The 19,298-nt window shown below is 47.7% G+C and overlaps 1 protein-coding gene across 1 annotated transcript in view; it reads right to left on the bottom strand.

Moving 5' to 3' along the window:
* Positions 1-19,298, bottom strand: part of TG (thyroglobulin) — a 237,253-nt gene that overhangs the window by 146,116 nt on the left and 71,839 nt on the right. The window contains exons 28-34 of the mRNA XM_032415805.1: positions 12,646-12,711; positions 10,705-10,785; positions 5,883-6,020; positions 4,629-4,805; positions 3,203-3,314; positions 1,249-1,328; positions 400-543 (exon numbers count right to left, since the gene is read on the bottom strand). Coding sequence (XP_032271696.1) covers positions 400-543; positions 1,249-1,328; positions 3,203-3,314; positions 4,629-4,805; positions 5,883-6,020; positions 10,705-10,785; positions 12,646-12,711 — 798 coding nt within the window. The remainder of the gene's footprint in view (positions 1-399; positions 544-1,248; positions 1,329-3,202; positions 3,315-4,628; positions 4,806-5,882; positions 6,021-10,704; positions 10,786-12,645; positions 12,712-19,298) is intronic.

The raw sequence follows: 19,298 nt of genomic DNA, 5'->3' as shown, positions 1-19,298 counted from the left end.
GTGCATCCAATCTTGCTGGGACTGTCACCCAAGCCTCCCCACCCTCCCTCTGGCAGTGGGAGAATGCATAGCCCAAGCTGGGCCAAACTCTCTCCCTTGAATTTAAAGCTTGACTATAACCACCAAAACCTGATGTTGGAGATGTGTCCATCCCTTCCTGCTGAATACATTCATGTCACTGACCTAGCGAGACCTAGTGAGTCATCTTTCCTTTGAGTCTATCAGCAGACTTTTCTAATAAATTCCTTTCCTGCTTACATTGAATAGAATCAGTTTCTGTCACTTGTACCCAATGAATCCCGGCTAATCTACTTCCCAGCCCAAGGACATCATCCTAATATGCAGTTGGGAAATGGATGACTAAAGATGCCACACAGCTGTTTGGGACGGGTCACTCACCAGGTTTCTGGTACCATCCAAAGGGATAGGTGCGGACCTCCGTGTCAGAGGAGCCACACTCCAAAATGCGCCAGGCTCCTCCGTTTTCCTCAGTGCATGTCTGAAGTCCCAGGCTGTTCAGAGTTAGGCATGTCACCTCTCCTCCTGGAGCAAAGAGGAACCAGGATGAGGAAAACAATCATGATGGAAGATTGTATCTGAATGAGAGAAATTCTGCAAACTCATTCGCCAGTAGATATTTGGGGTACTCTACTGCATTCTAGGCGGGATCTTAGCCACTGATGAAAAATGTGGTACTGCAATGAGCTTCTGGTCTAAGAGCACAGGGTTGGAGGCGGCTAATCCTCCTGGGGCACCTGTCACATGCCCAGGACTGGGCTAGGGCTCTGTTTGCATCATATCACTTGATCCTCACGCAACAGCATGAGGGGGATAGCATATGTATTCCTATTTGCAGATGAGGGATGCTGAGGCTCTTTGATTAAGTGGCTTTTCCAAGATCTCACCCCTAGGAAGTGACTGAATCAAGTTTTCAACTCAGGTCATATGGATGGATCCAGAGTTCATCCCACCCAGCTGCCTGAGCTGAGTCTTAGATGAGACAGGAGTATGGAAGGAGGCCATTTCAGCCGGGCAGAAGTGCTGTGGAAAGGTGCCCAGCTAGTGGGCCAGGAGCTGTCCCAGCTATCCCAGTGATTAGCAACCTCCCCTCTCCCCGCCCCCACTTCCCATCTGTGAACAAGGATCACACCCCCCCCCCCATCCAGCACAAGAAGACCAGAGGTGTGAGCATGCTCTTCAGGCTGCAAAGAGCTGCACACAGGCAGGCAGAATTATTATCACTATTACCTTTTAACTGGGAAACATTGAGAAAGCCAAAGCCGGTGCAGCACGGGTCCGCATCACACAGCTGTTCACATTCGAAGAAGCTGGTGTGAGAACAGAAAGAGAGGGCAAGAGGATATGTGCGGGTGGCCCACGACCTACTGAGTTATGGTCATTCTTACTTCTAGGGGCTCCTTTCTTCATGATTACCGAAAGTGGGAGTGCTTTGGCCAGTACGCATGAGTTGATTCCTAGCTTTGAAGTTCCTTCTGAAAACAGAATTCGACTCTTTCCTCCTTCATTTATTGGTTCATTCATCCATCAAGCATTTATTCTCTGCCTGTTATGTGCCAGTCTCTAAGCCAAGCTCACCTAGTGTCCTGAATATGCCCCTACAATCCTTTCAGATTGGGAGAAAGTCCAGCTTTGGGCTCTGGGAAAAGGAAGAGGTGGTAGGGAAGGCATATTCAGAAATGGGGGACTCCATGGGCGTATGGCTGGAGTGATCCAGCCAGGTGTCTGTTGGCAAATACCTGCACTTGTCCCCTGACCCAGCCTCCTTCCATGTCTGCTCTGCAATGTCGGCTAATCACACTCCAAGAACGTGCCCCTGTTTGCTGGGTCAGCACATCCAGGCCCCATCCCAGGACCTACTTTCCTTAATAACTCGGTGTGGCTGCTAGACCCCAACCTCAGCTTCTAGGACCAGTCTTGGAGAAACGTAGTGGCTCCAAGCCAGTGCTCCTGGACTCAGTTCTAATTTCTCTCACCCTGATCGAATGTCCCAGTTCTGATCACATCACTCATTCCTGACTCCTGAGAGCTCACTCAACCCCTCAGCTCCTTTTCGGGGTGGGGACCCTGCCTCGTTCTTGCCATTCTCCTGCCCTGTCTTAGGAGCCCCTGAACCCAAGTCACATCCCAGTGGATAAAGCCTCCATGTCCTGGGCAGTTTTTTCCAGTGCTGACTGCATCTCTGCCCTGATGCCTGTGGACCACTTGCCCCATGGTTCCCTCTCCCAGAGTCCTGCCCATCTGCCCACCGGCCCACCCATCACTTTGGTCTCCTTCCTTGGAAGCCCAATGCTAAACTCCAGCCTGGATGAGGTGCTTTCCCATGGAACCACCCTTCTCTGAGTCCCCAGCACCAGGATCAGGCCGATCCCTGGTTCCACCCCTCCTTCTCTAACCCTGTCCCATCATCACAGGTGGTGCCCCGCCAAATCTCAAGACAATCTATCCTGTAGCATCTTTTTAAGTTCATTTTCAGAAGCAGATCTTCAACACTAGCAACATGACACAGTTTCATAAATCAACAACACTTCATAGACCAATAGATCATAGACCAATGACTCTCGAATTCTAAAATAGAAAAGAATCACCAGGAGGAGAATCTTACTGAAAATTCAGATTCTTGAGTCCCATCCCAGGAAATGCTGATTCAGTAAGTCCAGGGAAGGACCCAGGAATGTGGTTTGTAAAAAGTCCTCTTGGTGATTCTGATGGGTGAGATCCATAGACTGGGCTACCAGAAATGTCACTTTCAATTAAAACATCTAAATCACAGCTAACTAGCTAAATATAACATATTTTTAAAAATAATAAGTCAAATTAAAAGTCCTTATAAGTTTGTGATCCTGTTAAAAGTTCAACCGGCTCTCTAGATTCTGCATACAGCACAGTAAGTCTTGGCTGATCCAGTTAATTACAGTGCTTGATAATTGTTACTAATTAATAAGACATGGGTCAGTGTTTCCCTTTTGTGTCAGCTGACTTGACATTCAGGGCTAAATTTTGTGTTTCGTATCAGTAACTTAGCCACGGTTTTTAGGTATGGTCACCTCCTCATGACCTTTTCACTCTTTGCTTTGGGTTTGTAGTTTTTTAGGTGTGTGCCTTTAACTTAGATTAAGTCACTGTCTTTATGGACGTAGAAAAATCTTAATAATAAATACTTGAAGGGACGGATGTAGCTTACCCATTGGAAATGGATTTTTCAGACATGGGCACTTTGTTTCTAATGGAAATCCCCGTCAGTGTTTGGAACGGCAAGCGAGTGTAGAAGTTCTTCACTTTATCTCTCAGTAAAACTACACAGGGGGAAGAAAGAAATTATATTATTTAGGGAGAAATTTGTTGTATCCATGAAAATATGAGGGTAAGGGTGTACACATCAGATTGAGAGCTTCCAATTAAAGATGGCATATTAAACTCACACACTTCTGCTCTCCTCCCAAATCTCACTAAAATAACAGTAAGGGGAATCTTGTAAAGGCTCACACCCACAAGGATAAAGAAAATAGAAGAAGGTATGGAGCAACGAAGTTCTGGAATCTAGAAAGCACACAGAGGAGTAAGAAGTTGACTTTGTAGACCTAAGAAAGCTGAATTCTCAACTTTTCTGTGGGAAGAAGAAGAAACAACCCTATCCACCTTCTGGAATCCCTAAAAGTTTAAGTATTGGCATCATTGGGATGAAGGTGGACTAAACCAGGATAGGCTGGAAATCTCTTTAAGAAGCAATGGGGTCTCCAGATGGCTTCTTCTTTTTTGCATAGTGGACGAGTGCCCTCTCCCCACCATAGAAGAAGGTGGAAGGTTTATTCTCTGGAGAGGACAAAAAAGAGAGGATCTCTTGGGTGTACCAAGTGGAGTTGATGGTGGGAGTCATACACTGAAACTAGGGGATTCTTTCGAGTTCATCCACATGATGAAGGTTGAGACTTTCATCTTCCAATCTTATTTGGCATCCAAACCAATTACAGCCAGGTTCATGACCCCGGGCCAGATATTATAAGATTCCTGCACAGGAAGGACCTAAAAATAATGACCTAAGGGACTCCACAAAGGGTGGCCGAACTAGATTATCCTACAGGGAAACACCAAGTCAGCAAGCTCTCACCACATACTCCAAGTCTCCCAATCAGCTTCTGGACACTTTTCTTATATTTGAGTGTAAAATCAAGGGTCACCAGATATCTGAGAATATCCAGCACAGATAGAACAGTAAATGAAGAATGATAACATCTTGGAAGAAATGGAGGCTGCACAAGGGGAAAAAGACACTCCCCCCCAAAAAAAACCAGTGTCATTAATGTCCTCTGAGGAAACAAATCAACTGCAATCTTGTTAAAGCCACTGTTGGTATTTTCTGTAATATAGAGCCAAATGGAATTTTAACTGATAAGTGCATTAACAGTGGCTTTTATTAAGGAGTGGGAGTGCAGAACAGGATTATTCTCTATCGTCAGCTTCATGTGTTTCTAAATGGTTTCACATTGCTACAAGGATCATGAGTAACTTTAATTTTAAAAAGAAGAATAAGCTAATCTGGATATTTCTAAAACCACAGAGTCAGGAGCCCACTGGAAATGCAGTTTGTGCAGATCCCACCAAGCACTCACCTTTCTTCCGGAACAGGGTCTTTGGCCTGTGGGGTAGGATCAGTCTGCAGCCCTTGGGATTGGACTCCATGACATCGTCACACACCTGGGCCTCTGGGTAGAGGGTGCAGGTGAAATACAAGGGTGCACTGTCTTTTATCTCCACCAGCTGACAGAAAGAGGGCTCTTGGATACAGCCTGCAGGCAAGAGAGCAATGGGTTTTAGTCCTTGGGAGGCCTGCAGGAAAGGAACCTTCATAGGACCTACCGGGAAGAAATGCCTGGTAGGGATTCCTCCTTGGAGGACAGAGGCCCAGGATAGTCAAGAATACCAAATCTGGAAGCACCCCCCCCAAAAAAATACTGGGATTCTGCTAGCTGGGGAGAGGATTGTGCATCAAACAGCGAGTCCATATGGCCCTGAATAAAGGCAAAGTCTAAGAAGGTGAAGAGTGAGCTGTACACACAGAAATATAGGAGGAGAGAGGCAAAATTCCATTGGATCTACCCAGGACCATCTCAGGGGCAGTTGGGATCTTCAGACCAGAGGCCACAGGACTGTAAAAACTTTGTGAACTCTGTGAATGATCTCCCCTGCTCCCACTCCCATGTCAGACTTTTCCACTGGTATATGGTAGCTCCCTCACAGGGAGAGGTCATAGTTAATTCATCTTCTTTTGTTTTCTCATCCCCAAGGTCAAACACAAGGTTTAGAACATAGCATGTGCTAAACATAGCATATGCCTATTGGGTAAAGGCTGGATGGATGGATGGATGGATGGATGATGGATAAATGGATGGATGGGTGGGTGGATGAATGGATGAATGGATGAATGGATGGATGGATGGGTAGATGATGGATGGATGGATGATGGATAAATGGATGGATGGGTGGGTGGATGAATGGATGGATGGATGGATGGATGGGTAGATGATGGATGGATGGATGATGGATGAATGGATGGATGGATGGAAGGATGCATGATGGATGAATGTATGGATAGATTGATAGATGGATGGATGGATGGATGGATGGATGGATGAGTGGATGATAGGTTCTGGGAATAGAGTAGAGATGATCTATACTATAAGCTTCTTGAAGATATAGGTTATGTCTTATCTTTCTCCTGTATTATTGATGGTACAATACTGAAGTGATCCCTGAGTTATACTATTGAGTTTCACCATATCTATTTATCAAGAATTGTTAACCTGGGTCTGTGTTGCCTGACCAGAGGATCTAGAAGAGGAAGGATGAGGTCTGAGGATACTTACGAGACAGGCACCACAGGTTTGCCTGCTGAGGTGAAAACAAGTGTTTGAAAAGCCATTGCTGCTGGATGGGCAGGGATTGGTTTTCATTGACAATGACCTGGTTAAGGTCCACAGGGGAGAAAAGTTCTGTCGTCAAATCTAAAGAAGAAGGAGAGAGTCAACTTCCTTTGCTTTATCTCTACGATGAGTCTCTCTCTCTGTCCCCCACCTCCTACCCCCAACTGTGTGTGTGTGGCTCTCTCTCTCACACACACACACACAGACACACATGCACACACTTGTTTTTAGGCTGTGTGAAGTCAGGGCAGGTCTGAAGGCCATGGGGCCGGGAGTCTAGCCAGGCAGGAAGGGTTCAGAAGGTTTCAAAAGGTCCTAAAAATTATAGAGTTGCAAAATCTTAGAATCTTAGTTTGGAAGAAACCTTGGGAGCCATTTGGTTCAACTTTTCACTCAAGGCAGGACTTTCTCCCACAGGATATCTGGCCGATGCCCCCAGAGCCCTACGTGACATGTCTGGGCTGACCACAGCACCCCACTCCACCATTAGGAAGTTGTGGGGCCAAATCCATCACTTTGAACCACTGCTGCTCCTATCTTTTGAAGCCACCAGAAGTCCTATCTCTCTCCCAAATGGCAGCCTTCATCTGTGCTGACAACTTTCAACTCTGCTCTGCCCCACCTGAAAGCTCCAACTTGACTATCCCTTAGTCTCTCCTTGTATCTTCATATGCCATGATCACTGGCTGAAGGCTCTTTCTGGGTGCCCTGCTGCCCACAGGACAGAAGTCCAAGCTTTCTTCTTGGTCCAAGCTACCTGAATTTTAAGCTTTATTTCCAGTTGCCTCAACTTACACTCCCGAAGCCTTGCCACACTGCTTGCTGCCCCAGGACTGTTGTCCATGCTCACCCCCTTCCTCACCTACCTAGTCCTCCTATACTTCAAGGCCAATGCTGTTCCCTCTGGCTCTGATGTTCTGTAGCTCTATAAAGAGGCTCACCAGTGCTGAGGGACTAGAGCATTACATGCCACATGGACCTGCCTTGGGCTTGAGCATCTTCTCAGGAGCCCACTTTCCATGCTCTGGAGAGCAGGCACCTGAAGACTGAACTTTTTCACCAACAGAAACTGCCAAAGGAGATAAAAGCTTTACTAACATCTGCCAAGGCCAGATAGCCCTGGGTGAGACCCCAGAGACCGTGTTGCTGCCCCTCCTCTGGACCACCCCAGCCCCTTGGGTTCTTGCACTTCACACGATTGTCCAGTGGACAGTTTGCATGCCTGTCTCTGTGCTTCATGATGCCTGGCACAAGGTAGGAAAGCACAGATCACCTGTTAAGACAGCAGAGTAAGAAAGAAAAGAAAAGAAAAGAAAAGAAAAGAAAAGAAAAGAAAAGAAAAGAAAAGAAAAGAAAAGAAAAAAGAAAAGAAAAGGAAAGGAAAGGAAAGGAAAGGAAAGGAAAGGAAAGGAAAGGAAAGGAAAGGAAAGGAAAGGAAAGAACACAAGAGGCCTAAAGGCAAACTTGAAGTTCCTTCAATCCCACTCTGTCCTTGGAGACTTTGCACATGCCATTCCTCTTGCCTGGAACACCTCCCTAGTGTTCCCTGGAAATGGCTGGCAGATCCTTCCAGGCTCCTCTGCGAAGCCTTTCTGCCTCCTTTGGGGCACCTAGCATCCTCCGGCCCTGCATCCTCACTGCACTTGACACCTGCCCCTTAGAGCCATTGCCATGTTGTCACGCAGCGGCCGGCAACTGGGGATTCTCGCTAGTCTGCGAATGTCTGAGGGCACAGTGTTTGTGCTCAAAAACTGTCTGTCTGGTGGATGAGAGAACGAACACGTAGCCACTCAGTTTGTTTGGTTTACGTGCCATATTAGGAAGACTTCATCTTCCTCTTGTTCTCTCCAAACTTTGCCCTCCCCCTGAACGCAAGGAGGTCGATACTGGCCTTGCCAGATAGGAGGCTGTTCTTGCTGGCTTCCCTGTGTGTGTCTCAAACACTCAGGCTAATTGAAGTGACCTGGAGCAGAAAGGGGACAATCCTCACTGTGCTCTGAACCGGGAGGCCGTTCTGGGGGACACTGAAGAGCACAGGCCAGGTAAACAAGGCAGGAAAGTGGGCCTGGGCCCAGCCAGCCTTACAGGAGTGGATCAAAGGGGTCTCTCCTGCAGGGGTGTTATCTTCCTCAGCCCAGGAATGTAATCAGCCAAGAAAGGGAAAACCGAGCAGAGCTGGGTCCATTCACCCTGATTCCCTCCAAGGTCTTGGGCGGGGGGGCCCAGCTCCCCTTCTGGTGGGAGGAGTCGGGGGGGGGGGGTCCTTCCTGTGAGAGTCGTGTGATGGTTCCGTAGATGTGGACCGACACAGGGTATAATGATGGATTTTACAGAAGTCATTCACCTGTACCTTGCCACGAGCTCTCTGCTCCCCCCACCCCGCGGCCCTGCTAAGGTGGGGGAGCCCCAAACACAAGTGCCCCAGGGGAGGCAGGCCAGCAGGGGTGCCTGGTGCTAGGCAGGGACTGGGGCCAACGGGCGAGCTGGTCCCTGATGGCAAGGGCAGCACAACTCAGCTCAGAGGACGGTTGCCAGGCAGAAATTTGAAGCTAGTTTTGCCAAAGCTTTTCCTCTGTTTTTCTCTAGAGAAGCTTGAAATCTCAATTTTTATATAAAATCTCCCAAGTTAAAAAATATTGGCTCAGTTAAAAAAAAAAAAAAAAAAAAAGAAGAAGTGTGCTCCGCCAATCAAACAAAACCCATCTGCTCCGTCAGCCGGGGCCACTAGGACTCAGCTCTGGAGCCCACACTGTGCCAGGGAATGGCTGGTGTTCTAGAAGAACCCAGGCTTCGGAGGCAGCTGACCACAGCTTGAGTCCTGGCGCTGCTTAGTCAGTGCTGGACTCGCTTAACCAGGTGATACTGAAGCACTAGAGGCCTCGTGCGTCTCACTGATAAAGTGGGAACAATGACACCAGTCAGCAGAGTTGCCCTAACCTCTGCAAGATGATGCATATGAAGCACCAGATGGAGGCCCTGCCACCCGGAGGCTCAAGAAGGGGGCTTGCTCTCTTCTGCTCCCCTCCCAGGTGAGTGTTGAACTCACCCTTGCTTCAGCAGAAAAATGAAGGCTGGCAGCAGATTAACTTGAACGCCAGCCACATGTTCAGGAGGCTCCCAAGGCAAAACAAAGCTGCCAATTTGCTTGGGCAAAGATCAGAAAGGTAAGGGTCCAGGTCATTGTGCAGAAGGAACCCAGCCACGTGCTTGCTTATGAGAGCAAGGAGGGGCAGCCTCCTGCGCAGGCGCCCACCCACCCACTCCCACCACCCTGCTGGCAAAATTAACACTTCCACGGGAAGACCTCCGAAGGTGCAGAACACACCACCGCGAAGAGCACTGGACAGGAGTATGTACTCTGACCCTAGTTGCCATGCCACACAGGGACCTGCTGACTGACACGCAATGCAGGAAGAGAGAGGACTGGGGACAGAACTTTACAGAAGCCTTGCCATGAGCCAGGCTCAGTGCTAGGATCATCACCACCAATACCACGGCCACCACAGAATAACAGCCACCCATTTTTGAGCACCTGCTCGGTGCCACTGTAATTTTCAGCATTCCCTACTCTAATTCCCACAATTGCCCCGGCTCATGGGGACTGCTCTTTCTCTCTCTCTCCTTTACTGAGGGAGAAACTGAGGCTCAGGGAAGGTGACTCAGGGTTGCACAGGCAGACGGGGTCAGAGCTGGGGTTTAGAGCCTGTTCTCCTGGCCTGAGAACCTGTACTCTAAACCAGGGCACAGCCCTCGGGTCCTGCAACTCTATGAATGCAGAATGAACTCAGACAGCCAAACTACTATGGGATGAGCCCCATTTGGGGTGGGTTTTGTGCCTTATGTCATTTGAGCTGGACAGAAGCCCTGGGAATGAGAAGCTACGATTTGGGTGGCATCTGTTAAGTACCAGGCAATGTGCCAGGTGTTTTATCCAGCATGTACTATAATTGGATTAGTGGAAAGTGAGGTACATTCTACACATGATGAATCAAGGCTCTTAGAAGGTGAGCAAAGTACCCACAGCTGTGCAGTTAGTGTAAGTAGCAAAAAAAAAGTGGCTCAAGCCCTAATCTATCTGCTTTGCAATGTGGTGTTCCTCCCATGGTGCCACGCTGCCTCCCCTGTGCTCCCCTCTCCCTTCCCCTGTCTACTCCACCCTACCCAACCCTACCCTACCCTACCCTCCCCTGCTCTTCCTCCTCCTCCTCCTCCTTCCTCTCCCTCTCCCCCCTCCTCCCTGCTCCCACACTGAGTTGTAGCTCCACCTAAGAAATCACAGTTGCACATGCTAGGGATAGAGTGTCTCGGCACATACATTCTGTCCCTATTAATGTATGGATTACATACATCCATAATGTATGGATTACTCCATGGAGTAAAATGACCCTTTCTCAAAAGACTCTCTAGAAATCTCATTCACGAAACAATTCCAGAATCTGTACATTTCGTTTACACTCCCTGACCACAGTCAGTGGAAGCTTGCTCCTGAACAGTTCTTGCTGGGTTTTGTTGTTATGGTCGTTTTCTTTTCCAGGACCAATGATGATTCTGCCATGATTTCACTTTACTTTCTGTGCCAGTCTCCCAGCTCTGAGGAGCTGTCCGCAATTGTGAAGTGAATAACTGGGTTAAGAGCTGAGAGGGAAGGCCCTGGCTGCAGCGTGCAGGGATGCTAATGGGGCCCTGCTCGGATCAGACGCTTGGCATCACCCTCTTATCTCCACAGCCAGGCACCCAAGTATAGAAAAAGGTTTGGGGTTGGTACCTGTTTCCGTTGGAGAGTCTGGCCTGGGTTCCATGTCTCTTCTACATCCCAGAGACTCAGACCGGGACCCCATGTCAGAATCTAGGAAGGAAAAAAAAAAGATTGTTGTTGTTCTGTTGGGTGGGAAAAGGGAGGTACTCCTCTTGTCAACAAAATGGCAATGTGGGAAATCCTCACAGTCCATATCCAGGTGCCCAAGACAGGATCTGGAACAAATCCAGTAGCAGAGACCTATACTCTTTGGCCTTTGATGAAACATCAGTCAACCTCTCATTAACAGAATCATTATTGTCCTCGGTATTGAAATGATTCATCGCAAAACTAACGAAATGTGTTCATAAATATGGTCTTTACAATGCCCTGTGAAGGTAGGGAGTGAGATTGTCATTTACTCTTGAGAAAACAGAGATGTGTAAAGATGAAGTAACTTATCCCAGAATATACAGGTGGAAAGTAGATGAGTTAGAATTTGAAAAAATTAAATAAAATCTCCAAGTTGGAACTTATCTTCTGTGAAAACAGAGTGAGCCTATGGGGAGAACAGGGCATCAGACAAGCTTTTGGGTGCTTCTGCTCAGGGCGGCAAATATCCTAATTCTTCGCCAGCTAGCAGCTTATTTGTCAGAAATGTTTGATAACTAGGAAGCAATGAACTTGGAGCCAGAGTCTGGGTCCCACCCCAGGAACCCAGGGGGCATTTCATCGAACCTCTCCATGCCTGGCTGTTCTTGTCTGCAAAATGAATAAAATGCTATCCCCTTATATAGCTACCTTATAAGGAGGCCAAATGAGAAAAGAAGTGTATAATCTCATTAAATCACTTTAAAATGAGAATATGGTGGGCACCCTCCTTTTCTTTTTCTCCTGTCCCTCCTTTTCTTCCTCCTTCTTCCTCATGCCCTCTATCCATCCTCGCCTCCACCAGCGTGAGTTAGCAGCCAGGATGCACTAGGCACTGCGCCCCCTTGCCCGAGCTCACGCAGCTGTGTGCGGGCAAGCGCTCTTATTGTCATGCTGCCCGTGAGGAGACAGGGCTGGGATAACTGATGTGCACGAGGCCGCAAGGCGGTGAGTAATGCAACCAGAAATCACACCCAGTGACTCCACCCCACACTCTGTGCTCCTTCCCACTATCTCCCTTCACAGGCACAGAAACAGGCCACCAGTCCTGTCTCTATGGGCACCCAACAAGGGTGAGGAGGGATCCCGGGAAGAGGAGGGAAGTGATGTGGGGCGGGATCTGTCCCCATCCTCCCACTAGCCTCATGGCCAGGGCTTGTATGGGTCCGCTGCACCTGCTGCCTCTTGAGGCTGGAACTCCCTACAGGTGAAGGCTGTGCCTTGCCCATCTCTCTCATCCCATCCTACTCAGACTCATCCCCAATGCCTTGCACTGTCCCCGCTCTGAGTAGGCACTTGGTCAATGCTCAGCGAATTCAGAGGAGGACAAACAAAGCAGAAAGGAGACGCTGAATGTGGGTTTTATCTGGAGCCCCAGCCTGCCCCACGCACACACAAGGGCACTACCTCTAAGCAGGGGACATGTCACCACCATGGGGGAACACGTCCCCTCACCCTGACCTCAGGGGGAGCAAGCCCTGTGACCGAGTCTCCTGGAGAAATGTCTCCCTGGCCAGCAGCGGCCTCAGAGCTCCCTCCCCATAACAAGGACAGCTCGGGGTCAGCAAACCTGATCTCACAGGAAGCCATGCTTCCTTCCCCCTTCCTTTCTGGGGCTTCTACACTTTTCATGTTTCTTCTAGGGTTTGGCATCTTATCTGATGAGAATCAGGCCCTTCTATGCCACACAGAGCACTCATTTGGAAAGCAAATCTCTACTGTTTTCTCTCCACGGAACAGGGTGCCCCCATGAATGAGAGGTGGGGCCAGAAAGTCTGGTGTAATCCGTGTCCCGCTCACCCCCTCCGCCCCACAGCTCACCTTTCCAGAGATAAACCTGCTGGAAGCTGGTAACGGTGTCTGGAGTTCCTTCCACGGCTGCTGGAACTGCAAAGACAGATGTTTATTTTCATGAGCTTGAGTGTGCTTATTCTCACGGGGGCCCACCACGGCCACGCTGACCCACCTCTCCCACACGGGCCCCCTCCCGACCTGAGAACTCTGTTTCCTATCAAGGTGCACGCCCCAAAAAGAGAGCATCATGGAGCTGTCTTCCAGTTCCCTGGTACAAAACCAGAGCTGGTCAGGCCCTGGGTGTCTCATGTGGGGCACCCAAGAGATTATCATGGGGAGGGGCCCGGAAACCGTGAGAGAGTCACTGAAGGAACGGGGGATTGGCCGAAAGAGAACCAAGCCCGTAGAGACTCGGGTGCTGTGTTAATTGTCCAAGTAAGCCCTCTGAGACTCTTGCTTCGTGGGCAAATGGGGACGGTAATTGTGAGGGTGGGAATGGGGTAAACCGACTTCTGTAGCCCTCAACATTTGGTAAGCACCCTATGATGGGTAGCTGCCATTATTAGATTCATCACTAATATTATTCAGTTTTCCTTTCTGCCATACTACACTTCTCCGGAATCATCCAGATGAGACTAGCTTTGCCTTGATGGTTGTGTTTGCCTCTCTCGCCTCTGTGCAGCCCTAAGATCCTGCGCTATGAAAGGCTGGGAAAAGAGCTCAGAAAGCACAGATTCTGGAGGCAAATGACCCCACACATGGCAGGAAACACATGATTCACAACCTGAGAACTCAAGAAGTAACCACATTGTGTTAATTATCATTAAGAACCATGTATTATTATTTTTTAAGATTTTATTTATTTATTTGACAGAGAGAGACACATCGAAAGAGGGAACACAAGCAGGAGGGGTGGGAGAGGAAGAAGCAGGCTTCCCGCGGAGCAGGGAGCCCAATGCGGGGCTCGATCCCAGGACCCTGGGATCAGGACCTGGGCCGAAGGCAGACACTTAACCAACTGAGCCACCCAGGTGCCCCAAGAACCATGTATTATTATAGTCGATTATTATTAAGTCATTGCCATTGGCCCAACACTATGATGAACACCTTCCAGATATTGCTTCATTTAAACCTCATAGGTAGGTGTTTTTGTCCCTAATTTCCAGGTGCAGATCAAAATCCAGAGAGGCTAATGCCAGAATTCAAATCCCACTTGCTTCGCTCTATATCCCATGCTCTTAATCACCATGCTAAAGAGAGGATAACATATTTTAGAATTCTGTCCATCCAAAATGGCAAACATCTGTAAAGCTTCTTGCGTTTAGAGAGGTGTTTAAGGAGGTTTAAAAAGGTTTAATTAAACAGTGAAAGATTTGGAAAACGTAGCTATTAAAGTCATGAGCCCCCCCCTTACAAGAATGACCATGCTCTATGACAGGGGGTTAGCCAAAAATATTGAGTTGCACTTCCATTTGGTTTTACTTCTAAAATGGGAATAAACAACAATTCTAGAACGTCTCACACTGACCAATGTTGGGATTACACGTTTCCTTAAAAAACCTACTCATTATTCTCTTCTTGCCCTCCTCAGAGGGTGGATGCCACTTGTAAAAATTTGGGGAAATTGAAACCTATGATATCTGGGAGATCTAGAGTTGGATCTCTGAAAATTTAAAACTCATTGTACACCCTACAGGGGAGCCCACCATATACTTTCTGACACCAACACAGAGCAGGGGGCCATCTGCTCAATCTGCTCTGCTTCTGTCATCTTTCTTGATCACATTTGCTTATGATGAAGGGCAGGCGAGGGGACTTTGGACCTTGCCCCAAGGGAAATTAGAGAATTTGTTTCTTAAATATTTTTACACCCAAATCTAATTGGTATACTGACTCTTCAAAAGGATGGAGGGATAGATAGATAGATAGATAGATAGATAGATAGATAGATAGATGTAGATAGATAGATAGATATAGATATCCTTTTGGTAACATAGATGTAAATACAATAAATAAATAAAGTAAAATTTTCCAAATAGTTTAGGCTATGCATTAGGATTCTTTTTTATCCTGTAGAAGTAGGAGAAACAACATCTTAATTCTAGGGCACTTTATTGCTCTCAAATCTAAGACTGAAACCGAGGACCACTTTACAAAGTAGTTTACCATGGGATACTACTGAGCATTTAGATCATGGACCCTCAATAAGTATTAGTCCACATCTCCGTCGCTGTCCCTTTTCAAGAGCAATAATCCCTCAAGGATTTCTTCATCACTCAGCAGTTCCTATTTCTGACTTGGGTGAGTGGGTGAGCCTCTCATGTTGTCCAGAACATCTTGATGTGGTATGGTAGATGTGTTCTGCTTTTCATTGAGTGGCAAGGACAATTATAGGTGCCCTCCATCACCCAGAGAAGAACAGGTGCTCCACATAGGTGCACACAGGTCTCACACTCTATTTTGGGGCCAGAATGCACTGAACTGTGGTGAGAATGGGATCTTCTTACTCACTTTTTGTCATCTTGAGGCAATAGAGCCCTGTGGCTCTGGCCTGGAAAATATGGTTAGTCTTAACCTCATCCTTGGTTTTGGCTCATTTCAACACCATTCAATCCAGTGGAATTCAGTTAAATTCAGCACACAAAAAGTTGAGCACTTGGTAGATCCAGAAAGCCACCTGACCAACATCTACAGACTGACGTGTAGATGCTTGTAAATCACCACAGACAAAGTGATAATGCCCTGGGGGTTTTAACTACTGATCCAATTGCCAGGTCTCCATAGGTGTGCACAGAGGCCACGGGAGTGAAGGGCATGGCATCGCCCTCTCTCTTGTCTTTCCCACCCCCCACCCCATTTCTACATCCACACTCACCTCCTCCTACTTTCCAAGTCAGTCAAGGGCACCCTTTCCTTCCTGGCCACTCTCTCAGAGCCATCCTCCTCCCCTGCATTAACCTCTACATCCAACCAGGCTGTTCCCCAAACTGGTCTCAAATCCGGCCCTGCCGCGGGACCCTCCGTCTTGGCTCAGGCCTCATCACAGACTTTCCCTGGTTCCCTTGACTCCCTCCCACCTCCCCAGCCACACAGCACCAGGGTATCCTCCCCAAAGGCGATCCTCCCTCCAGTCCTGCAATAGTTACTGCACATTTCGGAATTCACTTCCCTGGGATCTGGTTCTTGGCAGTGTGAACAGCTACGTGCTGTCTCCAAGGGGCCCATCTTTCCACTTCCACCTAATGCATGCTTCCAGCCTTCTGCATCACTGCACTTGAGAACTCTCATCCCCTTTCACTTGGTTAACCTCTCTATTCATTCTTTAAGAATCAGCACTCGCGCCACCTCCTTCTAAAAGGCCCCCATGAACCCTCTGGCTGGGTTCTATGCCCTTCCTCTAGATTTGCACAACGCACTCAACAAGCACCTCTGTCTTTAATCTCATACTTGACTGTAACTGTCCATTGAATGTACTAGAGCTTTCGGACTTCAGGAATGGGGACTTATTCCTCTTTATATCACCAACAGCTGACATAATCCCTGCTGCAGAACTGGTGTTCAGCACATTAATGAGTGCAAGGAGGAATGAATAAGGAAAACAGAGTAATCAACGATACTCAGGGCCCGCCAAGCAAACACAGAGCATTACCTTCCCAAGCACAGGAAGGCTGGCCACCATATCAGCTTTCCTAATGTAGACCCCCAAAGCGTCCCTCCGTTCCCCAAAACTTCCCCAGCTCAACATTGTCGATTGTGAGGAGGCGCATAGAACAGAAGCAAACGTGATTCTGCCTCTTCCCTGCTGAGCAATATTTTAAGGTAAAACGTTTTGACTATCCAGACATTTGTGCCATTCCTTCCATGACAGCTGAGTTAGAACATCCCTGTGACCCAAACAGGCCTCCATGCTCTGACTCATTACCTCACTCTCCATAATCAAGGCAGCAGGAATACATACACATTTAGAAGTTTTGGGGTTTGGCATGGAGCCTGATTCCTGAAGGTTGGTGGGTGTCGCGTGGTCTTAACTTACTTCAGGACACTTCTGCAGAGGTCATGCGCTGTGTCTAGGATGGTTAGTTTGAATCTACAGCCTGGGAGTGGGCAGCATCCCAAACTAGAAAGCCTGGGTTCCAGAGTCCACCTTCTATTCCTTGCCTTCCTGATAAACTGCATTCCTGAATCCTTGTCTCAGGCTCTGCTTAGTGCAAAGCACATGACAGCTATTATAAATAACTATAATAGGGTCATCCTATTTGTAGCTGCCCATCAGACGTCTACTCCAAATGCATTTGGAGACAGTGAGCATCCCAGAGGCATTGTAAGTTTCTCCACCTAGCTCCCAGCACCCCAAGACGATGGCAAGCATTGATACAAAACAGACTCCTATGAAGAGGACGCCAGCCATCAGCCTGAGCCTCACCATTGCCTGAAGCATGAAGCCTTTGGGATTCAGAATAAACCCAGGAGTGTTCCACCAAGGCCTGTTTTTCCTGTCAAATGTTAAGTCCCTATGGGCAGTAAGGGACATTTAATCTGCCTATTTTTCATTCATTTGCACTTCAAGACATTGTGAGAAAGAAGACATAAGCAGTTCCAGAGCTTTCTAAGCCTTTTCCCTTAGAAATGGAAAGACGGATCCAGCCAGCACCAAATAGTTGAAACATCCAGAGATGCCCATTGGCAATTTGGGAGACGCAGACTCTGGGTGGATTCCTCTCTTGAGAGTAATATTTAAACAGAAATCTGATGATGGGAAAGAGAAACCTCACAACCAAGAAAAGCCCTGGGTCTTTGTATGGGATAAAATGGCCCCTGGGGGATTTGTAGGGTTGTTTGTTTGTGGGTGTATTTTTTTGTTGAACTGATATTTGGTTGGCTTAACAAACAAGGAAAAATGCACAAAAAGAGAATTCTGAGTTCTGTGAACCTTCGTCAGTCCACTAAGATGGGCAAACAGGGCCCACTGTACGTCAATAATCTTCCTGTCACCCCAGCTAACCTTCGAGCTCCTTCCAACACAGAGACCACTTCTCCCTGTCTGTACCTCAGTTCTTGGCCTGGCGCCCACACTCAGCAAGCTCTCAGGACAAGTGACGGACAAGTGAGCCCAACAACTCCCTCCTCTAAGGCTGTTCATGCCCACCCAGACCACCTCCGCAACTCACCCCTGACCTTCCCGCTTTCCCAGGGCCTTTTGTCCCCTTCTCCCCACAGCCCTTGAAAATCCTTGAAGTAGAACGTGTAAGTCGCTGACATTAATGACCCAATGTCTGGAGCAAAGTGAGCCCAGAGGAATGTCCATTACTGGACTCCTTAATTGGCTGGGACAACACAAGTTATACAAGCAAGTGGCACCACGGGGTGAGGTGGGGGAGAGCTTCAATTGACAGTCCTGGTCTCCAAAGCCTAAGGTTTAGGTCCCAGCTATTGCACTTCATGCAAAGACAGTTTCTTTAAGTATGACACATCACAGCTTGGAACTGCACTCTCCTGGGTAAAACTGTGATGTAACCAGCTGCCTCACTTAAGTATCAAAAGGATCGGTGAGCCCAAGGGGGTGAAAGTGTTTTGTAAAATGCAAAATGGATACTGATGTGCTTCCTGTTTGAATTTAGTGTATTCTGTTGAGTTGCAATTACTTACAAATGGGAATCAATTCACTTACACTTTGTACATAAATGCTAATTCTCCATTAGCCAGGCCACCTGTTGGACCAGACTCTCAGAGTGCCGGTGAGCTGATCAATGAAAGGGGATGTCCAGACTAGAAGTCCTATAGGGTGCCTCTGTGGGATGTGCTGTCAGGGGATCAGGGACTTGAGGTTCAGAAACCATGCCTTAAACTACAGCCCATAGAGCATGTTAGCACTTCATTCTCTAATATGTAAAAAAGTGTGCCCCCATTTTACAGATGGAGACCCTGAGGCTCAAAGAGGTGAAGTGCTTTGAGCAAGGCCACAGAGCTGGAGGAGAAAAGAAGAAATCATCTCCAGGATTTTCAATGCAGGCCACTGCTCCATAATCTCTAGCATCTACGGAGTCCCCACCTTGCTCCCGGCATCACTCCCAATGTTTCACCACATATTCCTCCTTCAATCCTTCCAACCTCCCAAGGATCCAAAGTCATCATTATCTACATTTTATAACTGGGAAGGCCAAGGCCCAGAAAGTTCATACAAGGAGTAAGCATTCACACTGGAATTTGAATTCTGGGGTCTGATTCCAGAGTCCGTATTTTAATGAGCATCTAATCAATGGCTAAATGGGAAGGCAGAGGCTGTGACAGACAGAGTTCATCATTATTGTCCTTAGATCCTTCCCATGTGCTTTCGATCCATTTTGTGGCCTCCCTGCGGCTGTCTAGATCCATGGGATCCTCACTCCTCTTTCCCTCTATAAATATCTATTGTTAGAAAAGGGAGTCTATCGGCTATTCACATTTTAGTAAGAATTTAAACCACATTTCTTTTCCCAGGGACTCATTGTACTTGAAGAGTGACCTATTACTGTGGCAGAGAACATTTGTGCCCTATTGTTCCCAGTTGGAAAGGGCCTCCTGGTCAGTCTGTGTATAAGGCAACCCCCAATTTGGAACACCACGGATATACTTCAGAGTGCCTGAAATCCCCATCAAAGGGTACCTTTCTTAAAGCTTTGTCCATACCCTAAAATATACAC

This window comes from Phoca vitulina, unplaced genomic scaffold, assembly GCF_004348235.1.
Source record: "Phoca vitulina isolate PV1807 unplaced genomic scaffold, GSC_HSeal_1.0 scaffold18, whole genome shotgun sequence".
Classification (NCBI taxonomy): domain Eukaryota; kingdom Metazoa; phylum Chordata; class Mammalia; order Carnivora; family Phocidae; genus Phoca; species Phoca vitulina.
This window is presented reverse-complemented; position numbering and strand designations above follow the sequence as displayed.